Source organism: Rosa chinensis, chromosome 6, assembly GCF_002994745.2.
Source record: "Rosa chinensis cultivar Old Blush chromosome 6, RchiOBHm-V2, whole genome shotgun sequence".
Lineage (NCBI taxonomy): Eukaryota > Viridiplantae > Streptophyta > Magnoliopsida > Rosales > Rosaceae > Rosa > Rosa chinensis.
In genome coordinates, this window is record NC_037093.1 from 45,148,728 (window position 1) to 45,168,484 (window position 19,757).

Sequence of the window (19,757 nt, forward strand, 5' to 3'; positions counted from 1 at the left end):
AATTGGTCAGGACCCAATCTTCATCAAAAGCTCATTTACACATTTCCTACTCACTTTACGTATCAAAGTTCTTTTCAATTTTTCAATTCTAGCAGTCTTGTTTTCAAAACCATAATCTAAAATTAGACAAATCCATTGTCATATGTGCATAATGTGAGGATATTTCTTCTTGATTTGGATGCATTGTGACCTACGATAGATTACCAAGGATCGAAAACTCTTCTCTAGTCCCTTGGTTACGATATTTTTACTGTAAATACTTCAACAATAAAACGATTACTTGCCCTTGCATATGGTGATCATCATCGAGCCAAGTGTCCTTTGAACTTAATTATGACCTAGGATAAAACTTCTTGAGTATTGACACAAGATATAATATAATTGACTGATCCCTGTCTTGCGCGGGACGACGAGTTGTGATCTAGACCAAGTATTATTTGAACTCATGGCCTACTACAGAATTTTTTGGATCATTAACACAAGAAAATAATATAATTGACTGTTCCGAATCTCACGCAGATCGACGAGTTGTGATCTGGATCATTCAATTATATTATTTCTTTTTACTAACTGACAAGGCTAGGGGAATATGTCTCCCAACCTAATGGATGTTAGGGAATACGAATAATGTGGAATGTATATGTTTAGGAGGTAAAATGAAATTTATTCGATCAAAATGAAATTTAGGAGGTATAATGTGGAATAATGTGGTATGTATGTATGTGCATCCACTGATGACTTGTGAACCACTTATGGAAACAGACCATTGGAAGCTAGAGGACCAAAAGGTCGGTATAAGCAAAACTCATAACCAAATCCAGAACTTGATCAAAATTAACTGTTATTTGCATACTGATCTTATTTAAGAAAAGTGTGTACGACCAGCTGTAATAACTTGCAGAATGAAAAACCATCAAATCGTAATCCCTTCCACATCGTTTGGTACACTTAACTTGCTTTATTAGCTACTTTAATAGTTCCCCTGAACTAACTTATTACAGTCTGTGTTTGAAAGCCCCCTACTCAATGGGAGGAACTAGCTAGGCGGTGTTTTTGGATCCTCTTCTCCAGTGGTTATCTTCAGTTCTTCAATCTGCCTTGTAATTTCATCATTCAAGGCTGCCAGAGAGAAACATAAACTCTACTAGTATGGTCATTGTAGGCGTTTACCTATCAACTAAATAAAAGGTTCCTAGGCACCATATATCACAAAGAAATAAAGAACATCACTTGCCTTGGTCCTGTTGTAGTTGTAGAACAGTGTGGTCGAGAGAGTTTCTCAGCACCTCGTTTTGAGATTGGAGGATGTTAATATCTCTCTACTCAATCAGATACGAAAAATCCCAAAATTTTAGTTGTGGTTCACATAATAAGGGACAATCTAAGTGTGATGTTTATCATACATTCGTTACATCTAACTAAACCAAAATTACAATCTAATTGTACCAAAATTACTATACTGGCTTATCACATTTATTTTATACTATTTACATATAATTAAACCAAAATTATAACATTAACAACTAATTGTTGACAAACTTGTAACAACATCCTAGATACAGTAATTAGTTTAAATAATAGAACTAAGATTACATAAAAAATGACTCATGTTACCACAATGACAACAAATTTGTTGTTACATATATAGTGTGTATGACATAGACGTAGGTAGAGTAAAATTTTCCAATTAGATGCTCCTCTATACTACTAAAGTAATAAATAGTTGATTAACCTGCGATGCAGCCAGCTGAGAGGATAAATCAGCTCTAATAGATTCCAACCTTTCAATCCTGCGTACAAGCACTAAAAAAAAAAAATTAAATTCAGTTTTCCGAGCTTTGTAAGTTGGCCAAAAAGAAACAATAAAAGTTGTGTTCAAGCCCTGTATAACATACTGGTTAGTTCTATATCCACGTCCTCATTCTGGGTTGAAGAAGTACGACGACACATGCTTCTTCTTCTGCCGATAGAAAGAGTTAAGACTCAGAAAACAATTGCAGATCATCAAATCGTTTATATCTTAGAGCATTAATTTGGCAAAAAAAAAAAAAAAAAACAGCAGCTAACTATTAGTATCTGACATTAATACTCAAGGACTGGGAAAATTAGTTTGTAATTATATCCCACTAATTAGGATTAACCTGAAGAATGTTAATTTCTTACAAGCTACTAGACCACAAGCATACAAACACTCTATAACCTGAAGAACTTACAAGCGACAAGTATACAAACGGTCTACAACAACCATATTTTTGTGACAAGTAATTGATAAAATTCGTTCGATTTAAACCATCATGCAATCTTTAATTTAAAAAAAAAGAATCAATAGTAATATCCAAAACTTTTTATTGCTTACATGGTCACACGAGTGGTGGCAATTCCCATCCGGTAGATGAGAGGAGAGTCTAGCGGGAATCTCTGCTGATATGTTGTGTTATCTCTGCTGCGGTGCAATGTGGATTCGTAAAGCCCTACTCTTTTTTTATACTTCATTTTTCAGGATACGTGGCATCCTCACATTAAGTTCTACATCTTTCTTCTTTTAAGGAAACAATGTGATGTGCATAGCGTGCTGGAAATAAATTGTGATACATTTTATATACTCGAAAATAAATTGTGACATCTAACATTTTCCTTTTAAAATAGGTTTTAGATGGAGTGGAAAAAGTGTGTCCTTTATAAATGGAATGTCTTTCTCGGCCTTTGGTTAAGGCAGAATTTGTTAGAGGTTATGATACTATTTGTTCAGGAATGATTGCTTGGGGGTTATGGATATGGGCGTATGACACCACTATTTATACTTGTATGATTTGTTTGGGCTAATTTTCTTTTTTTGAACTTCATCTCATTCTTGAATGGGCTTGAACACATGATCTCTTAAATGAAAAGCCACTGTATTATCACCCTACCAAACACACACACTCCGTATGATTTGTTGGAATTATGACATTGGGGGAAAATGTGTCATACTCATACCCAACATTTTTCTTTTGAAATGGGTTTTAGAAGGAATGAAAATGCTTGTCCCAATTTAGGTAAATCAAATCTACTTTTTGTCCATAAAATGTGGAAATATTATTTGGGGTTTTGACAATTCAATTTGGTCTTGTATGATGCTATGAGCTATCCAAACCAATTTTCAATTAAAAGAAACGAACAAACAAAACAGGCTCTCTCTTTTTTCTTGTATGATTTTCTTCCTCAATGCTAGTGTCCACAATTTTTTCTTGGTGGACTTTCTTGCAGGAAATCAAAAATTATGGAAGACAAAGGATTGCCTATTCATGGGGATGAAAGAATAAGGATGCTTGTTATTAAATAACGTCAATACAAAAGAGAGAGTATAGCACATGAACACTACTCTTATTTTCTAAACCACAATTTTAATTCGAGAATAACAGCAATAACAACCAAGATAGCAAGAACAGCTCCATATCCAGCATTCCATGCTGTTCCTTCTTCTCCCACATGGATTCCATAGAAAACATTTGCAACTGCAAGAATAATCAGAAGCCTTCCCACGCTTTGATGGTACCAATTCCAGTATTTTCGTGCTTTCGATACCTTATCTGGTCGAGCCAAAAATGCCATCACCTACATATTTGTCAGACTCTCAATAATCAGGATATCATTTATCAGATAGATATCGAATCATGTCAGAAAAGTGCATTTTTGACTAAACACCATAACAGAACATGTCAAGTTCTGCTAGCGTGCAAATGAAAACAAAGAGTATTGACAAACCTGAAGACATCCAAGCACAAGAATGAAGATACCAAGAGCTTTGTGGGTGGAGACATCAGCTTTAGTCTTATTGTCTAAGACAAATCCACAAATGACACCTATTATTCCAAACACAAATGCGAATGATTGGATGCCAATATGAAGGTAAAACCAAAGTGGATCATAGGACTTTAAGTGACGAGCAACTATTACTCCAATTATCATCAAAATGCCCCATCCAAGCATATTCAGTGCTCCATGGCTCCTTCTTAATCTTGTATATGGACTTCCTGTGCTCGATGTTTGACCTGTTTCAGTTCCAAACAGAGAATAGTCATCCTTTGATATAAGATCTTAGTTTTGCTCAATCTTCATTTTCCATTACTACGAAGCCAGTGAGGTGCACCCAACAGATATCAAATAAGAAGAAAGGCAAGGGACTTTAGTGTGGACATCCTCACTTAAACTAAAGCTTGATGATCAAAACCACCCTCATATATATGCAACAGTTTTTGTTACTGTAGTTAGCTTCGTATTATGAAGACTTTTGTCTATCTATACACAACAGTTTTGATCTTTTAATCACCATTAAGGCATTACCAATGAAAATCCATAATCATTCACTGTTGAATCAAAACCCAATCTCAAAGTGATTAAACCACTCAACTTTCAAGACGAAGTGATTAAAACTCCCCTTCTAGAAGCAGAAAAGATATAAAGTTCATTAGTTGTCATGTCACAATCACCTTGAAGTATGGTACCTATGCATCGATTGGTCACTTGGTTCTCTTACCAACTTCAATCCAACAATTTCTTATATCCCTTTATAGTTTATACTAGCTAGTAACAAAATGAAGAGATAAAACAGTGATCACATTGAATGAGTTGGACTAACCTGTAATGTAATTTATGGTGGTGGAGACCTTGTCAAAGTGCTCGGTCAACCTGTAGTTAGGTGCTACAGGAAGCAACCCAGTTGGGCCAACTGAGTATATGAGCCTACTTTGTGGTTGGTCAGCCACCAACTGGAACCCCATGTATACCGTGGAAGACTGATTTGTGATGAAGGAGAAGTTGGTAAGAACAAGGTTCCCTTTGTCGACCTCCACAAGGTTTGATGAAGTCCCACCTAGGTAGTACCGCTTAATTACTCCTCCCTCTGTTGAGGACACCCACCCCACAATCGCACTGGACCCGGTCATCTGGCCATTGCTTGAGAACCCCATTGCTATGTAGGAATTTGCTGCAGGTGCTGAGAGAACAAAGGTCCATGTTCCTGGTGTGGTCTGTGAGTACTGCAAAAATGTATGTTTTCATAATAGCATCAACAGCTTGATCATGATTATATGGATGTAATTTGAACGTAAGGAAATGCTCTCTTGTCAAACAGTCTGCCTAGTTATGTTTTCGAACTGTTAATCTGAATTCATAAGATTAACAGTTTGACAACATAACATATTAGACCGTGTCTGAGAGAATGAAATATGCAACATAAATATCTATGAATCATGGAAGAGAGGTAGGTGGTGACTTACTCTGAGGATGTAACCCTGAGAATCCCACACAGCATCGCAGTTGAGGGAAGCTGCATCAAAGGGCAGATTGACACTCCGGAGGTTTAGACTTGAGCTGCAGGAATCTGTTTGGGAATTCACTATGGCTGTTAAGCCAAAAATGGTGATGGCGATGGTGATGAAAACTATGAATTGAGAGTTTTCTTTCATCTCTCCTTTCCTCTTCTGTCTATCTGTCTCTGCCTTTGTTTCTAGGTGGTGGGCTAAAGCGGGCCAAGTAGTGGGTGATCATTTTAAAGTTTCAATAAATGTCACCTCGGTGAAGTTGACAATGATCACCATTATAATAATGATACAATAAAATAATCCAAACCGTTGCTCAATGAGTTATACCTTGTGCAGTGACAACCCAATTACAGTATGCAAACTAAAGTCTAATATATATTCATCAGGGTGATCAGGCAAGCACCAGGAACAAGGTTGTCGTTTTGATTTAGAATATTACTTTGCAAGAAGCCAAGAGTGACACAAGGAAGAATGGATTCAAAGCTTATGATAATGTACCCATATGTCACAGTAGCATTACGCACATAAAATATTGAATTCACAATTTTTAACCAGATGAAATGAATTACATCTGACATAAAAACTGTGTTCCTAAGACCTGGTCAGCAAGACTCTGTTTCCCATTCAAGGATTTCTTCTTGATAACATTTCCCATTCAAGGATATGCTTGATAAGTTTGGTAGATATGACCTACAGGACTTGAACCAAGAGGAGCCAGACTGCCAGAAGGTCTGAGCAAGCTATGATCTGATCTGGTATAGCATTTTTCTAATAGAACGACCAACTTTTCTCTCACCTTTTTCTTACCTGTGTGTAATTATGTAATGATTGCATGGTAGCAGTGAAGTAGCAAGCAAGATTACATGGGCGGCATAACCACCTCCACAGAAGATATCTAATGATGTCTGTTAACACTACTCAAAGACAACCTGTGGTCTTTTCCTTACTTCTGTTTTATACCTCAAACGTATTAAATTATGTTTGTGTTTGCGCGCGCGTGTTTGTGTGTGTGTGTGAGAGAGAGAGTGAGAGAGAGAGAGAGACCATTTCCCAAATTTTTATTTTTGTATCTGAATTTAGATCACGTGCTACAGTACAGATGATGAAGTAGACCAATCTTAATAAGAGGAATGTTAAGCAGGTTCCATTTTTTGATCTGAATTTACACAACATTTTGACCATACTGCTGGACAACAAAGTTAGTGACAATGCTTAAGGAACACCCATCAATTGAATTGGGCAATTTACAACCTGTCCACCCACCTAAGGTCAACATCCTCAGGCACCCATGAAACCTCACTTTCCACATTGCCAGCCCCTGAACATAGAGAAAGAGTAAATCAAACTTGAATATACAACTACGAAAATAAAAAGTTCCTCTATAGGATAAAATCAACTATCGACAGCACTCCAACTTCCAGATGATAAAAGACATTCATGTCTGTATCAACCAACAATAAAACCCAATGCTGTTGAGACCAACAAATGATAGCCACGAAAGAATCGACTGGAAAGAGGTATTTCTGACCTCAGAAAGTAAAACGGAGGGCAAGCCATGAATCTAGGCTATTTAACAGAGAGGTTCCAATTTAACATATTTGTTTGGGAGATCTAGTAAAACCTAGTAAACTTGTTAAATGATAACATTAAGGGTTCAAAAATGATTCACACACTACAGGTATGCACAAATTGCCTGGACACACAAACAGTCACAACTTTCATATGGTTAGACTTCAAGCATGTGTGAAATGGTGACAGGCTTAAAAGGACAGGCAGCTCATAAAAGAAAGACAAGAGGAAAGATAAGAAACCTAAAGCACAAATACTTATACCAGATTTAAATCTAGGATGCAAAAGAATAATAACAGACCTCAGCTGTACAGTAAACCTACAATCAGATAACTACAATGTAAGGAAATTTACCCAGTGATGCATATGCTGGTAAGCTGATGTAATTGGGACATGAGCTACCAGAAAATAACATGTCACTTGAACTGCTAGATCCACCCGCACAATCCCGGGGCTGCAATAACACCAATCAGTTAATTACATAAGAAAACCACTGCAGAACATAGATCATAATCCATAGTCAAATGCCGAATTCTTCTGTGCCTATATATACTCAATCATCCAACATGTTGCAAATTTTCAGTTTTTTCAGGAAATGGAGTAATTCAATCAATGAAATTCCAGCCACAAATGCCTCAAGTCAGACACTGACAATATGTACAACCACCACATATAAGGAGTTTGACTCCTCGATCTACTAGTGAAGAATTACTTTGAACTTCTACTTTATTCTAGACGATATGAGATTGATTCTGTACAAGAGTCTAACCTTGAAATCCTTGTAGAAGCAAAGATGAAGTTCCTCCACAGCACCATTTCTGCAAACCAACTTTGGGGTTGCATGGAAAGCATTCTGAATGGCCGAAACAATGCCTCCAAGAGGATATTTTTCAGTATTAGAAGGTACATATCCTGCTTCATTCAGGACTTTCTGCACACAGGGTAAGAAACTACCATTACATATCAATACATAAATTTGCTATTACCAAATAAGAACAAAATGACATATATGCATGAAAAAACGACTCTTAAAGCAGCAATTTGAGATACAGTATATGATGAAGAATACAAGCAGAATAGTTTAAGTCAGGATTCTTTAAGCATAGGGATATTCCTAGTTATTCTAGAATTATCTTAGCCTCCCTATATATAGAGGCCTTTGTAGGCTTTTATTTCCAGATTGAAGATTAATAAAATTGAAAGCTTTTGCTTCTCTCCAAGTTTGTGTGATGCAACCTAACCTTAGGTGTGATGCCTAGAAACCCTACTGGTGTGATGCTAGTAGCCTATCCCTTCCTGAATTTCCTTACTCTAAATCCCTTTTCTTTCCAACAATCGAAACTGCTGCAAATAAACCCTAGTTCTAGAGTTCTGCTCAATTGGTCCTGCATCAGTATATTAAAGATACAGATCATCACAAGAACATGTGTATGTATGTCTCTATAGTCTCCATGAATTGCAATTGCAAACATCACATAGGGTTGTGGAAACGCTTAAATTAAGTGAACTTCATCTCGCTCACAGATGTCCCATGTTTCTCAATAGAAAATGCCTATCCATAATTTTGCGATTCACATAGAAAATGGTGTTATTACTACAACTGCCAGAGAAAAAAGAAAAAAGAAAAAAAACTGATTCTGTTCACTGAGCCAAACTTCCCCCACATTCATGTTGTGTAACTATGCAGGTATTTGCATATCTTATATTGAAGTCTGCCTTGTAATTAGTATACAAAATAACTAATAGAAGCCACTGTATCTCAAATTGTAGAGATACAATTATAAGTCCACAAATCTCACGCATGGATGACAAGCAATCACACAGTTCTAGTACCTTAAAAAAGAAGAAATAAAAGAGATTCTAACAATGTGTATCAATATTTCATTCTGTTATGAGCATAACCAGCTCAGTATCTGAAACTTACTGTGACGTTGTATTTAAAATACACATTGAGGGTCGTCAAAAAGTAGTTGTATTCATCTCCAGTTACTGGAGCGGAGCAAGTCCCATGCTTCTCTGCAGGTATCAATGAAAAATGAGCAAGACAAATGCAAGAATGCAAACTCATCATGCAATGCATCTCCAAGAGAAACATGCTTTTTCAAAGTAACATTGTATGAGCTGTCATAATGATCACATCAGTCTGAATTCAAAATAATTGTTGCGAAAACTAAATAAGTGCCCGTTCATTATAAATGATGATGAGAAAAGATGAAGATGATTACCCCACTGCCGTTGTAATATCCCCCAATTCAGTAATCATGGAAACATGAACGAAGAAGAGTTAGACCTCGGTTAGGGTCGTAAAAAATTTTAAGAACAAAATAAGTCAAAATCTGATGACCACCTCATGACCCCAAAAGGATCCTTTTCCACCATGGCAGGATGATGGTTTACCACAACTTAATGAGGGCCAGTATTTCTCCAAGGGGTCAAGCAATGTTGAGATCTACAAACATGTAAAGAAAGAGTTGTGAGATTCAGACACAAATGCTACTATAAGTATCCAAGGGGTAAAAAGTTGCAACTGCTGAAGCTTGGATACATGTTACGATGCTTCCTATATTAAAGAAAAGTGAACTGTGGAGCTCAACTCCCCTTGTCAGAGTTGATACAACATAGAGCATGGGTGATAGAATTCATCCTTCTGTAAAGGATTTTCTGAGGTATCTACAGCCCAAAAAAATAATATGCACACGAAATAAAAACACAGACCTCTTTTTCATCAAAACTCTTCTTTGTGCAACAGGCAGGCCAGCTTCCATCATTGTAGTCAGGCCACAATCCATCTGCCACACACATATCGAATACCAGTTAAGCCTATTCTCATATATATAGAAAGTCTCATGCATAGAATAGCCCACCAAACAATGACTCTGATCATAAGTCAAACACAACTCTGAAACCCTCCTTTCTTGGATTTAATATGAGATTCCAAGACACTAACTGACCACTTCCCCAGTATGTCTTTCAATGAAAAATACACTACTATCTCTCAAAACCCAGAAACAGTATGCGAAAAGCCGCTACTTACTAACACTTGCAGCGTTTTCCAAAATTTCAAGAACAGAAATTTAAATTCCAGTAACATCAACCTACAATGTCCCAAGTTGCAAGCAAAAGATTCAAACTTTAAGAAAACAATCAACCCAAGTCATGCTTTTCCATCATTACAATACATCAAAAGCGCACAAAACTTATCTCTTTACTTACGGATTGTGAACACAGCCGGAGAATTTGAGCTGGAATAAGAAAAAAAAAAAAAAACCAAAAAACCAACATCAGAACCAAACCCAATCCGTAAAATCAGCAAACTCAACCAAACAAACGATCAGACACAAACCCTCGGCAGCAGGCGTTGTTGGGGCAGCAATAACGGGTGCGTTGACAGTAGGTTCCAGGCCATTGTAAGGCCAAGTTAAAGTAATCAAACTCTCTCTGCCTTGGCCTTCCTCTGCTTCCAATTTCAATTCCAATTCCAAATTGTTTGGCTTCAATCAGACACAGCGAAGCCGCTACTAGAATCAATGCAAGTGCAGCAGAAGAGGCAAGGTTAGCAGAGAGAATAGCCATATTTCCAAGGAGGGCCTGTGGAATTGCAGATGCGTCTGGTGGGGGTATTATAGGGGCTGACAGGGGTATATTTGAGATTGCGTGTTTTGGGAGGTCAAGGAAACCACAAAAGGCACGTCTGTTTTTTTTTTATCCCCCACCTCAATTATTTGCGAGCCTTCATTGTAGTTCGTAGTTCGCGTCTATCTGTTTGGTGGCAGTAACGAACTAACGACGGTAACTGCTAACTGCAGCTCGGTTTTTCTTTATTTGTTTTTTGACTCGTATGCACTTTACCCTTGTTTGGGGGTTTCTGTTTGAATTACGGTTGTGCATGGTTCGGGTTAAAACTCAAACCGTCTTTGCGCCGAGATGTCCGATTTGAGTTTTTGGACCACTAATATACACAGATTAAAACACTATATTAGTTATCGCTACATCATCTAACATGTAGGTTATATTTTAGCAGTGGCAGCACCTGACGGTCAAAATTTATAGATTAGATTAAAGAGTGTTTGTTGATGAAATTAAAACATAAAAGAAGTAAAGAACTGATATGATTTAGGTGTTAAGTTTAGGGTACTAAATTAAATTTAGTCCTTAAAGGTTCAAATGAAACCTCTCTTCTTCTTTTTTTGAAGGGATGAAACCTCTCTTTTGTGGAGTTTGGTTTTATTAATGTAAGTGTTTTTTAATATACATCTTTACACATATCTGATTTGATTTTGATTTCCTTCGTATTAGTAAGCTCAAAGTATTTCATGGCTTCGTTCCAAAGTCACACGAAACGCGGAACGCTGCGGTACGGGAACGCGGTACGGGTACGCGGTACGCTAGTCTTCAGGGTACGCGGTACGCTAGGATATATTAGCTAATTTTAATTAAAATAAATTAATTATGATAAATAAAATTATAAAAAATAATAAAGAGATAACCATACCATAAATAAAAATCTCAAGAAAAATTATAAAATAAAAATAAATTGTCACTACTACTCAAAAATTAATTGAGTTTTTCAATCCAACAAAGAAAAATAATGCTTAAAAGTAAATTTTTTTTTTGATGGCTGGAACCCAGTGGGAGGCTTGGCCATCACGCCTGTCTAAGTTCTTATTTAGAAGTGCCGCTTGAGTCTCTTGCTTTTGCAAATCTGGATATATCAGTTTGATGTGTTCCTGGCCGAATCGGTTGTGCATTGAGAATGGGTGGAACAGGTCTGCTTGAAGTACTCTTGGTACGCGATGATTCTTCCTCATCAACATAGTCTCTGTCTAACATTCTCCATCGCAAATCCTCCAATCTCATTGGTGAATCATCTACTTCCGTTGATTCCGGATTAATGTCCCATCTCTTATAAGTTCCATTATTGTAACATTCGGAGAAACGTGAAAGCAGACGAATATTGGAATGAATAAAAACTAATTTATCAGCTCTTTCAGCGTTCAGCCTATTTCTCTTGACATTGTGAATGTATGAATACGTACTCCAATTCCTTTCAGCAGATGAACTTGACACTGGTTGAGCTAGTACCTGTTTATTTGTGATATCGTGTGAAACAAAACATACATATATCAAGTTAGTAATTAAACTAATTAATATACTTGGTAAAAGAAAAAGACAGCAAGTTACAAGATATTGCTATATAAAAAATACATTGATAACTCAGTGGATAAATATGCTAGAGAATATGGATAAAGGTTTTAATAAGCTGTGTAACAAGCATGGATGCAATTAAGGCATTAAGTGCATAGGATGAAATATATTCCTCCTTTTTTTTCAGCTTCCATAACCATTCTGCGAACCCTCTCATATTCCTCCCGATTATTAATCAATGATTGACATCGACGAATCTCTGATTTTTTTCCAGGAAGATTACCAAAAAAGTGGTAGTGAATGCGAGTATATGAACTCTTAAACTGAATATTACAATGTTTGCAGGTCCATGTCTTTATTCCACCTGAATTTTTTCCTTGCGCTCCACTGGCGATAATAACTTCATTGAGTAATGGCTTTATGTCAGAATTCATTGGAATTTCTTGAGATTCTTGAGCTTGTTCGTGGCTGTTTCTACTCGATGATTGGTCTGTAGACTCTGTATTACTTGCTTGAGTTTCTTCAACAATATTATTGTCTTCATGCTCGCCGACATCACCTTCATAATTTTCTTCAAAAATTGGTTCTTGACGGGATGGTTTTCTTTTTCCAAACGCCATTGTTGAGTTGAGCTAAAATAATAGAGGTTTTTTTTTTTAAAGGAGAGGTTTTTTTTTTATGCTTTGTAGTTGTACGTACTACTGTTTGCATGTAGTATAAATAGAGTTTGGGTCAATCAACATCTTTAGAAATTAGGATTCCTAATCTTGATCCTAAATGGCTTTTATTTTACCTAAATACCCCTTATTAATATACTATGAGAAGCACCTTACTCATGAAGGATTAACAAGTAAATTAACAAATAACATAAAACAAATAATAAAAAAAGCTGATTTTATTTTTGATTCTTCATTGGATTCGTGATTCTTGCGTCTGATTCTTTCCATCTCTCTTCAAAAACACGAAGGAAACTGCCGCCGCCGCCGCCGATCTATCGGAAGCCAGAGGCAAGCAGTCCTGCAGAGGAAGCCACGGTGGCGTTTGACGATGCGGTGCAGAACTGCAGATCAGCAGAGGCGGCTTCCTTAGATCGGTGTGAGTTTCCAGATTCCGGTGAGTCGGTGACGCCGTGTTTTTGATCTGTTTGACTGTTTGAGACTTGAGTTGTGAATTTGTGATTGGAATGGGCTCTGAGTTCGATTGCCAACACCATGGTTCGACACTTCGACAACAGATCAAAAACACAGGGATTGGCTCTGAGTTTCCAGAATCCAGATTCCGGTGAGTCGGTGCATGATCCGTATGGCTCTGAGCTCCTGCTTGATCCGTATGGACTATGGAGGCCATGTTTTTGATCTGTTTGATCAGAGATTCAGAGGATGTTTTTGATCTGTTTGATCTGTTTTTGAGTTCGCCAACACCAGCGATCCGGATCGCGAACGCCCCGCGATTGGGTTCGTTCGATCCGGAACGCGAGTCGCCGGCACAGGCAGCGTTTCCGGTGACTTTGCTTCGTTCAACTGTGTCTGGGCGACCATCGGGTGCCTCTCTATTCAGGAGTGTCCTAGCGGTCGCCACTTCTTCCACCTCTCCAATTTGATTGATAAGCAGCGAATTCTCTCATGTAGACCATGGTTCTATCCTGAGGCCACTATTATCATAGCGAACTACCACAACGTTGGAGAAATGGGCTCCATCCCCTCAACCTCGTCCTTACAGAGCCGAGCAATGCTTGTTGGGTTTGGTCCTTTTAGGCTGGTACCATAATCAACTAATGTTGTGTACCATATGGAAAAAATGTATGCGTGCTTCTGATTATAGATACCAACTGATCACCTATGACTCTTCGGAACTTGTATCTCCGCTCAAACTAGGCTTTTACCAAATCGGGTTTGAATTATGAACGAGTACATGAGACCATAAGATATTTGTATGTCTATGCTATGGAGGGCTAGTTGTCGTGGCCCTCCTCCGATAGGCTTTTTGGTTTACCATGGGCTTTTGCCTCTGTGAAGACCGTTCATATTACCTCGATCATGCCTCTCTGACTCTTCGTACATTGTTGGTGACTAGTTTTGCTTTTACCTTGGCTGTTAGGGATATATCGCTAGCTCCTCATTTTGAGTTTTAGGTACGATGATACTACTTGCCCCTGCCTCATTTTTGAAGGTTCGTACCCCTCGTCGGTGTTAGTGGATGAATCTCAGCAAAAGTCCACCATTATTGATATCTCAAAGATGTTGATCCTATGCCTGCCCTGTTGGGTAAGAGGAGTCATCTCGATACCCCTCTCCCATAGCCAAAAGGGAAAGGACTTAGTTCTTTTACAGATTGAATCTATGAGCTACTCGAGGTAAAAGTTGTGTTGGCAAGACTGGTGAAACCTATAACCGACATAATTCCTCAATTGAAGTTACCGCATGAAGAAAAAGTGGGTTCATCGAGCAAGTAGTGTTAACAGACCTAAGGAGGCCATAACCACCATGTTTAGAGTTAAGGTGTCGTCTGCATGGAAGAAACGGTCGCCTCCTTTATTGTAATGAATGAGACTTCGAAGAAGATTCTTATTCTAGTTTGAGTGAGGATTCGATTCCCACTCAAATATTGTTGATTAGTTTTGGTATTCACACAATTTAATTAGAGTATGAGAGTTTTATTTATTTTAGTTTTCGTCTATACTCTATATAATTATGCTGTATTGTTTTTGGCATCTTCCTAGTCTAGTCATGAAAGATTTACTTTATTGTGGCAATTCTCTTGCAAGGCCGGCCCTGTGAGTTTAGAGGCTCAAGGCGAAAAACATTTCGCGGCCCCGGAAAAAAAAATTAAAATTAAAATTTCAAAGAATAGTACCAAATGATCAAAACTTTACAAAAGAAAAAGAAATCAATATCCCAATTTTAAAGTATCACTGAAATATGACTCGTCTTGCATTGGGTGCGGCTATTGCCGCCCTACCATTTTCTTAGTTAACCCTACAAACATTTGAATTATTGAAAGACTATATTACCCAAGTGTAAAATGACTAACAAATACACAAATTTTTCAAATTCCTAATATGTATGGAAATTAAATACATAACTAACACTACACCAAAAGTGGTCTTTTACGGCCCACCATGTGCGCCGTAAAAGACTATTTATGGCGCACAAAAGCATGCCGTAAAAGCTCGCGCCGTAAAAGACCCATGTCTTTTACGGCGCGCAAAAATGCGTCATAAAAGAACAATTAACGCGCCATAAAAGTGGTTCCACAAATGTGATTGAGGTCATTTACGGCCCACATTGCACGCCGTAAAAGACCTTCTATTTAAGGCATACCCATGCATGCCGTAAAAGAGTGACTGAATTCCTATTTAAGGCACACTTTGCACGCCGTAAATGAGGTCTCTTCAAACAAAAAAAAAATTATATTGCTCAAATGTCATATTCATATTCATATTACCCTCACTATAATTAATCACATTTACAAAGTAACAATTGGAAATGTATTGGTAGAATTCATTACATCAATCAATTAACCCCCTGTCACTAAATTCTAGTAAGCAAAGGACCAAACAAAAATTAAAACAATTCATAGCTGCTGCTGAAGCCAGCAATGCTTCACATTTGTCAAGCATGGCTTTCTTCTGCGCTGCTACAACAACAAGTTCTGAAACCAAACCATTCACCCCCTCTACCTGCTCATATAAAGTTTCAAACTATTAGGTACTTATCTAGCTAGTAAACCAAACATTAGTTAGCAATTGCTAAACGCTTCGGACAATCTCCTCATAATTATCTGATAGTATGAAAATTTAATGCAACAAATTCTCAGTAAATACCTCAAATCCATATGTGAGCAAACTAACAGAAGAACAGAAAAGGAAAGAAAAATGTAAATACCATAGGTATTCCTAGCTCTTTGAGGTCATTTTCTCCCTTCTGCTTCAATGCAGTCATATCAATCTGCACAAGATCATAAATGTTACTAATAAGCTGAATCGAAAAATTTTAGAAACTGATTGTCTCCTTCACTTACAATTATCTATTTAACCCAACAAAACTCCAGTGTTTAACCATCTGGGTAAGTCTTAAAAACAGTTTCAGATATGTGCTGCTTTGCTAATATGATTGGGAAATAATGTTTGTTTCCTATGTTGGATCCTACAACTACCAAGTACCAAATGAGCTCGAACATAGTCATAAGACCATGCCACTATCAAGTAGTAAGATAATAAACACGTGAGAGATTTGATGCCCAACAAACCTATAATAAGATACTGTATACAAAAAGATGTTATGAACTAGGAACCAAAATCTAAATATCCTTAAAAAAATGTGAACACATAACATACTATAAACAAATATAGCAAGAAACATACTTCGTCAGCCTTGAATATAATGGCATATTTTCCCAATCCGAGGTGTTGCAGCAAGCCATCTACTGTCTGTTGTTCATCACCCTAAAAATAACGCCCAGAAAAAAGGTAAAAACTCAAAGAAAATAAATAAATAAAATTGAGGAAGGAATTGAAACAAAGATTATAGTGGTGACTCGTATAAAAAAAAAAAAGTAGCTCCTTGCACACAGTGAAATGAGCAAATGACTAGCACATGAATTGTGTAATAAAACCCAAACCAAATGGTGAAACAGTTCAAGTTTAACATATTCTATAACAGCATAGTTATCAGGTGAAGAGACAAAACTACGTTATGTATGAGCAACCCTTTAAGTAAATAGTAATTATAGTGCAAAACAAGCTCAGGAACAGAATTATAGCAAGGTAAGTTGTTTCCTTGCATCTCTAAGGACAAAGGCAAAAGTTTGTCATAGACAAAGGCCTACAAGCATAATCATGGCACAATTTTTCACTTTATTAACATTTTGACCTTGAATGCCTGTGTGCACGTTTTGGACCACTCTAGAAACCAGCCTATCCAACTTGTATTTTGAAGCAGAGCCTACCGAAAACTATTTATGATTAAGAATCTATGGCTTCTGGAACTCGATCTCTAACATCAGATGCAATGAATAGTCATCGTCCAAAGGTGGAGGGTCTAACAAGTTCAGCTCTCAACCTCTGTGTTCTGTTTTTATTTTTCTATCAACATTACATATACTAAACTAATATAGTGATTGATGTGCCATTGCTCAAACGCAGCACCATCTTATCACATTTCTTGCTTTCAAATTTCAGAACTAAAGTGATCAACAGCCTCTGTTTTAGCACTTATAGTTTATCTATTTCAGAAAACTGGCCATGCAATTGCCATTTACAGAACTTCAAACGGCCTGCTGTCCTTAGTCTTTCCTACCAACTGGACAAGGCATGCTTGCAACATGACTGATGCTTCTAACTATAGGAGAGAAGTTTGACATGCACAATGCACACAGAACTTAAAGTTCAATCCGAATATCCTACAATTCTAGATAATGCCTAGTTAGCTAGTAAGATCAATATTCTGAAATGTATATTCTTACCACAAACATAAATAAAATTAAAGAATTTCTTCAACTCAGTTACTACGACATCAATACTCAATAAGCTAAGCTAGAGTGGGGCAACAAAACATAAGAGCAAAAAGTAAATGAAATGAAGAATATATTCTTAGCTAAAATAAAAACCACTTCAACCACTTCACAAACCAATCAGCAACTGTCAAAAAAGAATTGTGGTAACCATATAGTATCTTCCAAATAATATTTTGGCACCATGGTATACAGAGGAGTTCTTTTTTTTTTTTACAAGAGAATATACAATATAAGAAGGGAGCGATGATCAACTGCACAAAAATTACACTTTGCTTTCAGTTCAAAATTTATTCTTAATAAAATAACCAATTAGCCAAAACAACAAAACTCACCTTCACACAAAGTGGAAAGTTCTTGCCCCTTTTATGTTGAACATATCTGAAAGCATAAATCAAATATAGAGGACCTTGTCATTAGAATGAAAGAAAAATTCAGCCATGATAAAGAAAATCAATAATAGTGACACAAAAAAAGAAAAAGAAAAAAACTGAAAACAAGAACATACCTAACAAACATAGCTCAACTTGCCAGCGAAATAGACAAAAGCTGAGGATTATCACATGGTTGTAATTGTGTAGATAAAATGCTTTACCTTTCATTTGATCAGGAAGAAACTTAAGCTGCTCCCCAAGCTTGACTGAGAGAGGAAGCTTGAACATAACATAGAAAGGTACTTCATGTTCACCAGATGTGACTCAAAGCATTTGTGATCATACCCCATGCATTGAGAAGTCACACGAGATAGATAGTCAGAGTCACTAAACATGTTGAGAATTCAACTGAGAATTTAATGTCCTCATAGTTCATTCAAGAAAAAGGTCATGTCCAGAGTAGTACCTTTAATGTCCTCAAATTTAAGCAGCCAACTCAAACTAAACAAAGTAATAATAATTTAAGTGAAAATGCCACACTACAAAGAGGGCACACATAGTTTAGCAATTCCAATCTTATCAACATTTATATATAGCGCATATGTCAATGTATTTACCAGAATAACTCAGAAACTAAATATATTGCGCCCCACCCACAACTACTCTTGCATATTACGCTTAAAACGATTAGGTGTAGAAGATGGCCCCACTCCCATTCCCTAATAATATGCGGCTGCCTATGATTAAGCTTAATTTCGTGGTTAGCACCAATGCTTACTTTATTCAACAAGCTATTATCAGAAAACTGATTGAAGTAATAATATGTCAATATTCCGTCCAACAACAAAACATGATATGCCAATCAGGTAATACTCATACAAATATGCAATGAACTTAGACTAGCATACCAACACGGAGCTGTATGTATATATTATACATTACAGAGGACATGGAGAATTGAAGAGGATCGCTCTACTATTTAAGTATACTATAGATCATAACATCTATGCACAACACAAGGAGAACAAGTACATTACACTAACTATATAAGAGAAAAGAGTTACAAGTACATTGTCAATTCTGCAGATATGTGTAACCATAACTTGAGTCCGATACGTAGAAAAGAGCAACAAGAGAGGAAAAAAATCAAAATGTATACAGAAAGAATAAATCTTGAGAGCTCGTTACTCCAGAACAAAAAAATGCCTAAAGAGGGAGATCGAGGAAAGCCTGTCACAATTCATGGCCGGGCCTAGAAGGTATTGCACAAAAACTTCCAAACCATAAGAGCCATTACCTACAAATTGAAAAGGAGAGAAGGATTACCCATTCATGCTGAGCAAATTTGCTTTGCTCTGACATTGGATTTGAGCACCATCATTCGGAAGTCGCCGCCCTCCACCATTGCTCCTGCAAGTCCACGATCGATGATGCTGCGCTGACAACCTACCCACAATCCATCGCCTCGATTAACACAGCCAACACCAAGGCCACCGCCAGTTCTAACAAAGCAGACCACATCTTTGAAAGGAACGCCGCACTGGTGGCTAGGCCACCATGCCCAATCTTTCGGATCCGGAGTTGCCGCGCGCCTCTCATCGCTAGCCCCACCGCCTCTTCATCGCCAGCCCCACCGCCACAAGAAAAAGTGGCCAAAGCCACCATATCGAGATGCGCTGCTCGACCTCGCTCCGGTGAAACCCTCGCCAATCCACCACCACTCGGGGAAGAAGTCCAGCTATACCAGAAGAGAAAAATAAAGGAAAAAAGGTTGAAGCCAACCCAGATCCCCAAGAGGAGATGTTGGATTTGAGAGCTCCTTCTATATGCAAAGGCGAGAGAGAGAGAGAGAGAG

At 37.4% G+C, this 19,757-nt stretch overlaps 3 protein-coding genes across 3 annotated transcripts; all 3 read right to left on the reverse strand.

Annotated features, from left to right (window-relative positions):
* Positions 1–851: 851 nt before the first annotated feature.
* Positions 852–2,432, reverse strand: LOC121049846 (transcription factor RF2a-like). Its single transcript, XM_040508099.1, has 5 exons — positions 2,357–2,432; positions 1,896–1,960; positions 1,733–1,803; positions 1,235–1,319; positions 852–1,119 (listed from the first exon to the last, which is right to left on the reverse strand). The coding sequence occupies exons 1-5, from the start codon at positions 2,383–2,385 to the stop codon at positions 1,037–1,039; spliced, it is 333 nt and encodes a 110-aa protein (XP_040364033.1). The 5' UTR covers positions 2,386–2,432; the 3' UTR covers positions 852–1,036.
* An 853-nt stretch (positions 2,433–3,285) lies between these two features.
* Positions 3,286–6,198, reverse strand: LOC112170347 (cytochrome b561 and DOMON domain-containing protein At3g07570). Its single transcript, XM_024307606.2, has 4 exons — positions 5,259–6,198; positions 4,619–5,018; positions 3,745–4,031; positions 3,286–3,594 (listed from the first exon to the last, which is right to left on the reverse strand). Exons 1-4 carry the CDS (start codon positions 5,445–5,447, stop codon positions 3,364–3,366), a joined length of 1,107 nt encoding a protein of 368 aa, XP_024163374.1. The 5' UTR covers positions 5,448–6,198; the 3' UTR covers positions 3,286–3,363.
* Positions 6,199–6,401: 203 nt separating this feature from the next.
* On the reverse strand, positions 6,402–10,481 carry LOC112170348 (ribonuclease 2). The gene is made up of 9 exons (XM_024307607.2): positions 10,216–10,481; positions 10,086–10,114; positions 9,588–9,661; positions 9,220–9,321; positions 9,098–9,101; positions 8,797–8,888; positions 7,642–7,803; positions 7,227–7,326; positions 6,402–6,621 (listed from the first exon to the last, which is right to left on the reverse strand). The coding sequence occupies exons 1-9, from the start codon at positions 10,443–10,445 to the stop codon at positions 6,548–6,550; spliced, it is 867 nt and encodes a 288-aa protein (XP_024163375.1). The 5' UTR covers positions 10,446–10,481; the 3' UTR covers positions 6,402–6,547.
* Between the last annotated feature and the right edge of the window lie 9,276 nt (positions 10,482–19,757).

Coding starts and splice junctions, on each gene's coding strand:
- LOC112170347 (XM_024307606.2), bottom strand. CDS start 5,447: ATGAAAGAAAACTCTCAATTCATAGTTTTCATCACCATCGCCATCACC. Junction 5,019..5,258: donor CTCAGGGTTACATCCTCAGA/GTAAGTCACCAC, acceptor ACATTTTTGCAG/TACTCACAGACCACACCAGG. Junction 4,032..4,618: donor CACCATAAATTACATTACAG/GTTAGTCCAACT, acceptor GAACTGAAACAG/GTCAAACATCGAGCACAGGA.
- LOC121049846 (XM_040508099.1), bottom strand. CDS start 2,385: ATGGGAATTGCCACCACTCGTGTGACCAT. Junction 1,961..2,356: donor GCCACCACTCGTGTGACCAT/GTAAGCAATAAA, acceptor TTCTATCGGCAG/AAGAAGAAGCATGTGTCGTC. Junction 1,320..1,732: donor CTCAGCTGGCTGCATCGCAG/GTTAATCAACTA, acceptor CTGATTGAGTAG/AGAGATATTAACATCCTCCA.
- LOC112170348 (XM_024307607.2), bottom strand. CDS start 10,445: ATGGCTATTCTCTCTGCTAACCTTGCCTCTTCTGCTGCACTTGCATTG. Junction 9,662..10,085: donor TCCGGCTGTGTTCACAATCC/GTAAGTAAAGAG, acceptor TGTGTGTGGCAG/ATGGATTGTGGCCTGACTAC. Junction 7,804..8,796: donor ATTTTAAATACAACGTCACA/GTAAGTTTCAGA, acceptor CCCTGTGTGCAG/AAAGTCCTGAATGAAGCAGG.